Source organism: Rhipicephalus microplus, chromosome 4 (assembly GCF_043290135.1).
Source record: "Rhipicephalus microplus isolate Deutch F79 chromosome 4, USDA_Rmic, whole genome shotgun sequence".
In the NCBI taxonomy this organism is placed as follows: Eukaryota; Metazoa; Arthropoda; class Arachnida; order Ixodida; family Ixodidae; genus Rhipicephalus; species Rhipicephalus microplus.
This window is the reverse complement of record NC_134703.1, coordinates 51862083-51874712: the sequence shown is the minus strand read 5'-3', so window position 1 is coordinate 51874712 and position 12630 is coordinate 51862083. Positions and strand designations below refer to the sequence as shown.

The window sequence follows — 12630 nt, the reverse complement described above, 5'->3', positions numbered from 1 at the left end:
ACCTAGTCGTATAATGTACCCTGGGCAATGGTTTCGTGTACCAACTCTTACCTCATCTTATAAGTGCGTACTCAAAAAACTGATTCTTTCCGTAATATCTATGATCACGCGTGTGCTAGAACTTACACCTGTAACCGACTACATTATTTCATCAGGAAGATGCAAATACGAAAGCATAAAAATATCGGAGTGGAAAAAAAAGGTTAACTTATAGTTCATGATTGACACAGCAAAAACATATCCTCTACGAAGCTGTTTTGAAATGCGGGATGTTATATTTACTTGCTGTATGAGTATTATAGAAGCTGAAGCAGCACTTGCATGTACAACGACAAAACATAGTGCCCGAAAAAAATTAAAAAAAAAACATCCGCTTACACTTCGAAATTTTTGCGCCCTCTATCGCGTTCTGCAAAAATAGCAAGCCGTGACGGCCAACATGACATATTTAACCCCTCAGAGCGTGCAGTGTAAACAGAAGTCACCAAGGCGTGTGCTTGCTGAAGCAAACCTGTTGCAATTGGGTGCCCAATCATTCATGCGAATAGGTGGCGGGCACCCGTTAACTTCACAAGCAGGCTTCTTGGTCCACTTAAAACGAGGACATTAGTAATGAGACACCTACCGTTTCGCACCGGAGCACGTCATCAAACATAAGAAGTAAGAAGCCAGAAAATATCACAAACGGTCAGCGAGGAAATATCGCCCTGAGCAGTCACCCGCCGAGCGAAATGAAGCCAGTCAAGGAGCAAGCCCTCATTTTCGACGACGGCCCATAGCTGGCCTCAGCCCTCTTCGCTTTGTCCACTTTTCCGCCCAAATGGAAGGATAAAAGGCGAACGCAGATGCATTCGTTGCTCTCGATACCGTTAATTATAACCCGGTCATCATGTTTCAGAGGCAGGCGATACCGAAAGGCGAGCTGACATGTTGATTACACTGGTGGACGTGTCAACGCCTGGAATGCATCGCGAGTCCTTGCAACCGTCAGCGGCACGTCGCGGCGGATCTTTCGAAAGCGGGGGAGGGGGGAAGATGAAAGAAAAAAAGAAAGAAGGGGGGTGGGATCTGGTAGATGAAAGCCCTTGCCGCTACCTGGGTCTTTCTTTTGAAAACCCAGTCAAGGATCGCAGAGGTATCTAGATCTCTGGGCGAAGTGAGAGTTGGTCCGTTCATGTATGGCTTTGTGGACATAACCATGGACGGATCGTTCAGCGTCTGTACGCACTGGGAATCCGAACAAAGCATCGGATCCCTTAGCGTTTGTCCGAGCTGACTAAGCCGTGAGTTTAAAAGAAAAGTACTAATGAAGAAGGATTAGCTTGAATAAGAACTCGCTTTACGGTTCATTGTGAAGCTCCGCACGTACGGCTAAGTGTCCACCCGTATAGAGGACACGTCCATATCCGCCTAGAAAGGAGTGAAATGAACCTGTGGGACGCTTTTTGTGTGCTCGACCGTTGTTGTAGACGAGATGAAGGGCCGCGGAAATTGGCATAATTTAAGGGAGCTGGTCGCAAGGAGGAAGCTGGGTATAGGATTGATCACCTGTCTCGCTCAAGGCGAAATACCGCTCGCATTCCGGTAGGCTTCAAGAATGGGCAAAGCTGTCAAGGTCTACAATGCTTTGACTGAGATTGTCGGCGTTTGGCGACAGGGAGCGAAATTTCGTTATCCGACAGTAATAGTCGTCTGTTGACGACAAAGCCTCGACAAAGGCTGCTCGCAGTACGCGTGGTCCGTAATAGACACTTGGGTGATTACCATGTTCGCGTTCTGAGTTTCGAGATTGACAGTATCTTATCAAGAGCCTTCGATTAAAGCTACACTGTCGGTGTGGCGCCGCAATATATAATGCCCAGCAGAACTTACATCGTCGATGTCTTATGCCACAATCTATAAAATAAGTATCACAACTACAAGCACTTGTGAAACACCGTCCGTTCGGTGAATAAAGCATGTAGTGCTCCCGCAGAAGTGTGACTCGTCGGGCAACTTGGTTGATCGACCTTGTAACAAAAACATGGCGAAGGGTGACAATATGTAATGCCCTTAAAGCATGATGATGATGATGATGATGATCATGCTGATGATGATAAGCATGATGATCAACAACGTGATGATGGATATGACGACGACATTGAAACACACACTAATGTGCTTGTCTAGTTTGTTTATTCGCTGTCGTTTCGTCTCCTTCGGTGATGTTTCTAGTTTGTTTTTGTCATTTAAAAGATACACGGACTTCTTTCGAAGTATACTGTAAATAGATTAACACCTGTCATGGGCAGTCTTAAGCTTTAACAGAATATATTTCTGTTTTGCAATGTGCATTTCAGATACACCCCTGGACCTGTCACAGTCATTAATAGCCGCGCCAGTGTCACCCTCATCACCGGTCACTCCTCAACTACCTCGAGTCCTAATGACGCCGCCATCGGAACCTGAAGAGAGGCGGTCAGTTTCCAGTGAAGGAACCACAACGGAAGAGGTACCACGTTTTTCCAGTGAAAAAGCCTTGCACCTTACTGGAGATGTGGCGCATCTTCACGCGTTAAAATACAACGGCAATAATATTGTATGCTGAGGCATAGAGCCCATTTCACGAACGTTTCGTCTCTTGATATTTCTGTCATCAAAATCTCTTAGCCTCGTTAGAAGGCACAACTATGCCTGTAGAACGTTTGGTTAAAAAATACCAAACGATGAAACAACCATCTGTACACCTTCCTATATTATTATTAACATGTAAAAGGGTAACGTTGTTCCTAGCTCCGTTTTATATTTTTCATTGAGTTTGAAATCATGAAGCGCTTTGGCGTTCATTGTTGACTGAAGAAATTGGCTCTTTGTCTGCCTAAGTAAGTTCAAGGGGATAGAAAAGAAAAGTACTTCCGAGGACTGAATTACTCAGGAAAGTTTAGGGTCTGCTGTACTTGTCGCCACTGAGAGTTCTACTTATGCATTGGACAGAGAACTCATGAAAGGTCTCTCTGCAGTAATTAATATGACTGGTACATGAATATTAAGAGTGAAACTGAAGGCAATTTGAATAAAAATTTATTCTGAGAGAAAATTGATTGCCAGTAACCACTAAATATTTGTTTAAATAGTTGATAATGCGTGTGAAGGTCGCTGTATAACCCTGGCAGCCACAATGCGTAAGGCTCTACTTCGCAATTTTCGCTTAATATTGAAGACACACAAGCCTAACTTAGATATATAAACGAGACTACTATATTAAAATCAGCGACATATGTTATTCTCAAACTTTCCGCAGACGGTGCCGATGGAGACACCGAGACATTTGATGGTGAAGAAAGGTCGCGAGCGAACCTTGCTTCCCTGCGAAGTCTGTGGCAAGGCCTTCGATCGACCATCGCTCTTACGCAGGCACATGAGGACGCACACAGGTATGTGAAACCCATGGCTGTTTTTGAATTAGCCACTTGTACTCCACACAGCCGACGCATGGGTGCCCGATAGAGATATATTTATGGACACCGTATAACGCAAAGCTGTATTAATGATCCTTCCACGGTGCTATGTTGGTGTACGCGCGTACGACTGCGTGAAGATGGTCATGTCAACAGTTAAGCTAGGAGGAAAACTCCTAACCGGCTATGCAAGCACTCATAAATTCGCAAGAAATTTCACGGCACATGTGAAGAGCAGGTACCTAAGTATTAAGGCCTATAGTGTATATATAACCGAGGATAGTGTCATACCTTATTTATTTCATAGTGCTACATCTGCTGATGACCTTCGTCATTGCCTTTTTTCCAAACATCTTATCCTATAAACACGATAACTGAAGAAATATTTTTTTTTCCTTTTTGGATCATACAAAAGCTATGAATGGCTCTCTTGCGCGATCCCTTCTCGTGGAAAGATATTTCAATCGTTACTGTTAGAAAGAATTTAACACCTTTCGGGAAATCAACCAGACACTTTCGAAATGATGTAATGACGAAAGCACATCTGAAAATGCAATAATGAAAACGCCTGTGGGCTAATCCAAGCAGGGAAAAGCTGTTTGCACTTTTGTTTCCATTATTGTCTTATAAACTGTGCATATAGAGGCTAACGCTACTTGTCGTCATGAATTCATGCTTTGCGCAGAACAACATAACTAGTATAACATCTGCCTAAATACGATTAAAAACAATTAATATATTCCTTATCAAGAGCTTTCAAGGCGAGAATACAGTAATATTTTTGAAAATGAATCAGTACAAAAACTTTTCAATTTTCTCCACCGATTTTCAATTTTCTCTGCCGAAAAACAACTTGTCAGCACTTCATTTTTATGCTTTGTGAAATATTTCACTCGCATTTTTAGTTTTCGATGCGAGTTCGCTGTCAACCGCGTCAGTGGTACGATTGGAGATTTGTTTTAACGTCCGTGGTTCCCAGAGTAACTGTACAACTACAACAAAATCCACCTTACGTAAGCTGAATATAAACTGAGAGCGTGTGCCATGTGCGAAACGTGAGAACGCCAATATGCTAATCTAGTACGCCATGCAAATGCCTCACCATCCGAGACAGGAAGCAGGACGCCAATGAACCGGCTGTCGTGGCGACACACAAAGCATTATCGCGTCGCGCGGAACGATTTGGCTTAAAGCGTTTTTACCGGTCCGCCGTGATATCACGAGGCACTCATGTGGAGGTTTCAAGACCCTGGTGCGTTTACTTTTTTTTTTAATATTTATATGTACGCAGAATTTGCAACTCCGCTTCTACACGGACATGTGCACGTATCAACATCACGCAGAAAAATCTGAGAAAGCGAATAATGGCCGGTCAAGACCCGCGGGAGATGCTTATATTATTCGGTGGAGCGTAGACGGGGAAGTCATGCCACTTATTTTCTCGCATTCGTAACGCATTGGTTTTGTTTGGTGGGTATGACAGTACCCACCAAACATGTGTGTGTGTGTGTGTGTGTGTGTGTGTGTGTGTGTGTGTGTGTGTGTGTGTGTGTGTGTGTGTGTGTGTGTGTGTGTGTGTGTGTGTGTGTGTGTGTGTGTCGAGAGATAGAGTCAGGAAAAAGAAAGGAACACAGTTGAGCTCAAAGTCACTTGAGTTTCGCTCAGCAATGCATAATCAAATTTTTGTACTTCACGTGCTTCTACCACGATGTGATTACGACGCACGCCCTATAGGGTAATGCACACCGATCAAGATTAACTTGATCACGTGCAATATTACTGCCCATATAACACACGCAGATCTAAATAGACGCGCTTTAGTTTTGTTTTGTTTTTTAATTTCGCCCTCAGCGATAGAAATGCGACTGCCGCGGCTGCAATTCGAACTCGTGCAATCACACTTAGCGGCATAACCACAGCAGCTTCAGTGCACGACAAATATATAGTCCGACCTTTTCCAAGTGGGCTCTTGTCAATTTAATACTTGAATGAAATTTCAGGCCGTCCTCTTCAGTGAATGAGCAAGAAATTTAAAGTGCCTTCCTCTGCTTGCTCTCTTTTGCTTTTTCCATGACGCAGGAGAAAAGCCGCACGTGTGCGATGTCTGCGGCAAAGGGTTCAGCACATCCAGCTCCCTCAACACACATCGACGCATTCATTCGGGGGAGAAACCGCACCAGTGTCACGTGTGCGGAAAGAGGTTTACAGCTTCCTCCAATCTCTACTATCATCGCATGACGCATTCCAAGGTGAGTGGCAACATGTGAAAAGGCTGACACGCTTGCGTAACCGCCGCGCCGTAACGCCGCTGTACTTAAGACGTGTGTTTGCATACCCTAATGTGATGCTGCATCGAGTGAAGCGTAGACACTTAACAGGAGGTCCTTATATTTCGCGTCAATTCAAAGAAAGGTGTCCGAGCAAGCAAAAACTGGCATAAAGAAGTCATTGCGCACTGGCCAAATCCAATGTGATAAGTCGCTTTAATACTGTGACGTCATTTTGTGAATGTACTTGTGAATGTATTAAGTTTGTGAAGACAAACCTAGGAGCTTAATTAACATAAAAAAGCAATATTGTGAGTATAAAGTGATCAAGTGTTCAATATTTTATTGCAACCTTCAAGCGCCTGCTTCGCTCTGGTTCGTTTGACTTCTTAATGAACCTAGTCTATCTAAATTCAAGCTATGTTGCAATCCATGAAGTGCTTTTCATCCTACCCAAACTCACAGAGGGGACGCGACGCTTCTTACTTTGCAAGAGGGCAATGCAATGGATTTCGTTAGTGAGCGAAAGTTAAAGCTAGAGTGGAAGAGTCAGCGTCCGAAGCTTCCATCCTTGTACAGGTAGCCGAGAGACGACGGAGACCGGAATGCATAGCTCAATGGTGGCAGGAAGTTAACAAAAAAGGAAGTCGATCTTGACGCGCCTCCATAGGTACGCAAAATGTAAGCCGACTATAGCTGGGAGTGCTAAAAAGCCGTTCTTCCACAGACCCGGCCCAAGCTCAATCGGGTGATGGCTGTATACAGTCAGGGATCATAAAGGCTATCAGAAGAAAGTGATAATGGCTAAGCAAAAAAAGATCGTGGTGGACATTGGCAATGTACGATCTACACTACCAAGTACGCTGATTCTAGCAATAATAGACAACGTAGATGTGAGTCGAATCTAGAACTCAAGTGGCCTAATGTTATAATGGTGCATGATTAATAAAGACAACGATAAACAAAAATACGCATCCTTTTATAAGATCAGTAATGTGTGTTCTATAACATTTCAGCCCTTTAGGGTCCATTGGAGTGCTTCGCGATAGTTTACACCACACCGAGTCTAAAAACACGAGAATACAAGAAGCATGCATATAGGGGCGCGCCCGAATACCATCTGGCACCTCCTGCCACGCCCCTAATAAAGAAAAAAGAAGAAGAAAAATACGTAATATGGGTTGCTGTCGGAGGATTCCCATCCATGCATAAGAGCGTGTGAAAGGTGGCGAATACATGATGCGCAACAGGTGGCGATTCGCTTCCTGGCTTCGACAGCCAAGAAGTGAGCTTTCTTCTGGTGTTGGTTGGAGAAACATGATTTACAGCCACATGGTGACTCTCTTGCGATCGAAGAGCATGCATACTTAAAAAAGAAAATAAATAAGCGTTCACCCAGGCGCCCATGAACACGCCTTGCTTGTTTTTATTGCACGTAATTATAGTCCCAAGCATGGGACAAAGTATACCACCGGGTGTGTCCTATTTGCGGTTCTTGTTTCCGCTTTTTGTAATCGTGGCCGCCTTTCAAACGTTATTATGTGTTTTCTTTTTTTCCTTCTTTTTATTTCCAAGCTTGCGCCTCTCATGCGCTTCCCTAGAGTTCCCAAATAGCTTTTCTTCAGTTAACTATCTAATCAACTTCCCACCTTCTTCACCTCCCGGTGAAGCTTGAGTGGCATCGCTTGCTAAATGTATTACATAAGAAAATTAGATTATCATATGGACAACACGCTCTCTTTAGGCCACGGCTCCTTATATGTGCGGGAGAAAACTATACAGTATACACAGATAATATCTTCATCAGAGGGAGCACCTAATAACGCATAATAATGGCGCGATGAACACTGTTCTGCGTATATCATATATACTTTCTCCGTCTTAACGTAAAAGCGCACTCTTGCAACGCCACTTTCCGCTATGGAATGCTCTCACACGGGAAGTCATTTGCGTGGTCTAGCTCAGATTTTACGGCGGACCCTAATTGCTCGACGGCCTGCCACCGCCGGATTATAAGAACAATCACCTTCCTGCTCCTCCGAACCGCTCTTCCGAAGCCTCTTCAGCATCCCCTTTTAATCCCTCATCTTCGTGGGGCAAGCGGCAGTCCCTTTAAAGCACTTCGGTCCGTCCCATCGGCGCTATATAGCCCAAATTGGCAAACCGCCTTCGGTTGGTTGCCTGTACAAGGCCTTGATAGTGCCCGGTGGCAGACAAGACGTCGCTCCGACCGACCGCCCTCCCGATCCCTTAGCTTCTACACTTGAGGCGCCACAGTGCCTGGTTGCGAGACGCTCGGAATGGACGGGAAATAAAATAAAGAAAAACATAGTGAGCCAGAGTGGTGGAGGAGGTGGGCAGGAAGGTGTAGATGTGAGCAAAGGGAGGGGGGTAGTCGTGGCACGGGAGAAGACAGCCGCATCGCGCCGACGTCATCATCAAAATCGTGATCGAAGCGCAGTGCTTGGCTGGCGAGGCTCGCGATGGCTTCGTGCGTAGCGGGGCCTCTCCCGAACGGACGCGTGATCGATATTACATGCCGACGGTCTGCGCGCGCGCGCAAGCAGCGCGTATGTGCGGCAGCCAGATGGAAAGTGGTTCGCAAGACGACATTCCTGGGTGAGTGGTCGGTCGCCTGATAAAGTACGAGCGCGTGAGAAGAAGGCATGCGCGGGACTGTAGCAGCAAGCGGCGACGGGGCTCTGGGTTTCCAGGAAGGGCGACTCTGCATCTCGAAGAGGGGAGGCGGAGCGATTGGAAACGTGCGCTTTCCCGCTGGGCCGAACGCGCAGACATGTCGGGCGACCGCGCGAAAGAAGGGGGCGGAGGCGCTCGAAGGCAGTTTTCTCTTGATCCCTGACATACAATTAGTAGTTTCTTATCTGTCTCCTTCGGCGTGGCACGGAGGAGGATTGGAAAGAGGCAGGCCACATAAATGAGAAGCCCGGGCAACCAGGCCGCCTGACTCTGCGGTGTACAGCGGTGCGCGGTAGCTGGTCGATCAAAATGTTTTTCTTTCTTATCGCTTCAGAGCTCCTCATGCGCCCTTTCCTGGCTGTTCAGAGAGCTATATAGCGGCAGCGCGACGCTGTGGACACTGACCGTGAGTGAGCATGGCCTTTTAACCGCTAGTGTCAGCTGCGATGACCGCGAACGAACGCGGCACGTTGGTCCACGCCTCCGCTGATGCCGGTGCTCCGCCCGATGTACGGCTGCGAACCTACGGCGACCGCACTTGATCGACGCTTCGAAGGGTCCTTCTTTTATTTTTCCGCGGTTTGGCGAGTGCTGGCGGGCGCCCCACGATCGTTTCGGTGATCAAGAGACTAAATAACAGGAACGGTTGAAAGTGTTTGCTCTACTGTGATTATTGTTAACCTCCTAGTAATTTATTGGCTGCGTTACGCTTGAAGCTTTGACACCGTATAGACGTGGAAGGGGTAATAGTATACTGAGACCGGGCTGTCTGCACTCAGTCGGCAGCATCGCGACAGCAGATCGAGGAGGTCGTGAAAAGCCTTCCCGCTGCTTGCATGCATGGTCACAGGGTTTTTACGCGTGCCAAAAGAGCTACAACAAAAGAAAATAGTAAAGGAAGTGTGGATCAGCTAACATACCCAGCTGACGTGTTATGAGATATCGAAGCTGTCATTCAGTGAAAGCTGCCGAGCATTTATTCGATTTTTATTTCCGTCACTTGTCAGGGGAAGCTCAAACAAGATGATCGACATAGGCGCACATGTGACTATACTTATTAACTTGTTATCTCTTAGTAAACACCACAAAGGGGTCTTTACAATAAGGGCTATCATGCGCTGTTTGTGGTACTAAGTTCAAAACCTGATATTCGGTATGCCCCGCCGCGGTGGTCTAGTGGCTAAGGTACTCGGCTGCTGACCCGCAGGGCGCGGGTTCGAATCCCGGCTGCGGCGGCTGCATTTCCGATGGAGGCGGAAATGTTGTAGGCCCGTGTACTCAGATTTGGGTGCACGTTAAAGAACCCCAGGTGGTCTAAATTTCCGGAGCCCTCCACTACGGCGTCTCTCATAATCATATAGTGGTTTTGGGACGTTAAACCCCACAAATCAATCAATCAGTCAATCAATCAATCAATCTGATATTCGGTATAGCTCTTATGGCTGTTATTATCCCTCGACGTTGCCTATAGGTTCCCACTGTGTCCCCAACGTAAATGATCCAGCTCCCCAACAGGCGTGCGTGCACATTGAGTATATCTACGTGCGGCACTATTAGATACAATCAACTTGTTCTTCCTATGAGTGCTGAAATTGTTAAACGGAGCTATGAAGCACGCTCACAGAAACTTTTCCAACCAAAATTAAGAACATATCCTAGGGAATCTACGTATGCCCTTCTTTTTCTTGTTGCTTGTTAGATTACCATAATGGGGGGGGGGGGGGGGGGGGAACGGAAACGACGAAATAATTGTTCAGATTGGCACACGGTGTTCATACACTATGCATACAACGTACACCTCGCAATTGCAAAGCTACATATAGAAAGACGCTATAACTAAGGGATTCGTTGGTAGGTTTATTTGATGCGTCCTTCCAACAAAATGCACGAGCAAATCGGCACTAATATATATTGCTTTGAGCGCATATTCTTTGCTTGTCGTTTATTCACACTTAAATAATAAATTTTACAATAAAAGAGTATAACTTTGTCCAAACAGTGTTATCAAAGTTAGGAAAGCTTTGAGAACATACCTGTGAAGACATAAGTGACCTCCATGGTCTAGTTTCTCGTATCTGAAACCCCTAGCATATTTTTCATGTGTATACCAGCTGCGCTTGAAATTGATACTTGCACTATATCATACATGACGTGAGCGTTTTACGTGTGGAAACATGTCGACGCCAGGCCTGGCAAAATTTGGAAAGCAAACAATGGGAAATAGACTATCTGAATTTTGAAGCCGATATTACACAGTACATTGATTATAATACATCGACTGTTATTGTATGAGCTAAACAAGTTTGCTGTTATGAATTTTTCACACCCTTCACTCTAGTTTCCCTACTTTTTCACTACAAAATATTTTTCTATATCAGTCGCAATAAGGTGAATTTATGTGCTAAGTGTTTTTTAAGTGAATAACATTGTGCTTGTTTCATTTCAAAATAAGGGGGGGGGGGGTTCCTAAGCAGGACATGCTCAGTTTGTTGTAAAAGGGTAAATATATTACGGCTACATCTGTGAAGCCACTTCGAAGAGCGAGAGAGAAAGGTATACTAGAGAGAAACAGGCAGGTTAACCAGAGGAAATCTCCGGTTAGACACAACGTACATGTGAAAGGGAAAGTGGGTGGGAAAGACTGACAGAGGAGAAGACAGTTTATCACAACACTATGAAGGCATGACAGCAGCACCGCCTAGAAGCAAGGCAGTGCTCATAAAAACCTTCATTCTGATCTACTATAAACGGAACTTCAACGCTGCGGCCCTTTTGTTTGTACTTTGTGTTCGCAGGAGAAGCCACACAAGTGCACGTTGTGTTCCAAGTCCTTCCCGACTCCCGGAGACCTGAAGAGTCACATGTACGTTCACAGTGGTTCGTGGCCTTTCAAGTGCCACATTTGCAACCGGGGCTTCAGCAAGCAGACAAACCTCAAGAACCATCTGTTCCTACACACCGGTAAGAGCATGTGATTCAGCATGCATGTAAGAGCACACTATTCTCGTTAAAAAGCTGCGGCGGGCAATTTTAATCGCCATCGAATGATGCATGCATGTCAATGTCGCTAAGGTGTAAACTATGAAGTCCAATTCCAAAATTTGCTGCCCTTCAGCGCTAGTTCAAAAACCAATCGTCGTTCAACCGAAAGTCCGAAGTTTACTATAAAGTTGAAAGCAACCACCTATTCTTATTCGGGCCCAGCGTGCCCTATTGCGTTACGACAATCACCGTACGATCACTACGCAAACTTAACATCAAGATACATAAATAAAATGTAAACTGTGGTGACATTATGTTAGGGGTCTGTACTTAAGAAAAACAGTAAGTTGTATGCCTCAGCTTTCGTCCGATTATTGTTCTTCCTTCGCTTATTTTCTTTTTAAGTGTGTATGAGTTATATAACGATACAGTTTTAACACGCCGACAACATCGAAGTCAAAACGAGCACGGTGCCGAACGCTTAAGGGAGTGAATTCGCGATTATCAGTGCAACGTAATAGCTAAGCCCCGCCGCTGCATGCAAGACGTGCGAGATATCGAAGTAAATGTTGACGCTACAGGAAACACGGAACGTTCACAGTGCGAACATGTGTACTACTATCACCGAATGTTCCCTATATATAGCTTTGTCGTGAAATAGGTGTAATAAATCTTCGTAGGAAATGCAAAACTACACGCGAGTGGCTAGAAAGACACGAAAAAAAAAAGGTACGGAAATTCGCCTGAAACTTGTGACCAGTAACCGAAAAGATCTCATCTGAGACGACTGTATGTTTTGCCGCACGCACGAAGAATAGGTCGTGTAAGACTTATTGAAGTTGTGAAGACGGACCTCCTCACTATAGTGAAAAAATATGTCGTCATTGGCCGAACCCGTCCTCAGCCCAGAAGGCTTTGAAAGCTCTGCTACGCTTTTTGCGGACAACTGGCCTCAGAAACAGACTTCTGTGTCTAATGCTCTTTGATGTTGCCTTTCCTCTGTCGCTATTTTTTCGGTAATTTCTCTCTCTCTCTCTATTCGCAACTTTTTTTATCATCTTTTCCCTCACTCCTTTCCACACCAGGGTAGCAAGCCGGTCTAAGAACTGGCTAACCTCCCTGTCCTTCCGTTCAAACTTTCCTCCTCCTCTGCCCTCCACATGTACAAGCAGTGCGTAAGACACGCTTGTTTTTCACAGTTTCTTTTTTTTTTTTAATTCATGGTTGCTTTCACTTAAATGAGTGCT

General features: G+C 45.3%; 1 protein-coding gene across 1 annotated transcript in view; it reads left to right on the top strand.

Moving 5' to 3' along the window:
* The window catches only part of LOC119171963 (uncharacterized), a 112513-nt gene that overhangs the window by 49391 nt on the left and 50492 nt on the right, over positions 1 to 12630 (top strand). The window contains exons 3-6 of the mRNA XM_037422878.2: positions 2340 to 2491; positions 3281 to 3413; positions 5517 to 5686; positions 11197 to 11362. Coding sequence (XP_037278775.2) covers positions 2340 to 2491; positions 3281 to 3413; positions 5517 to 5686; positions 11197 to 11362 — 621 coding nt within the window. The remainder of the gene's footprint in view (positions 1 to 2339; positions 2492 to 3280; positions 3414 to 5516; positions 5687 to 11196; positions 11363 to 12630) is intronic.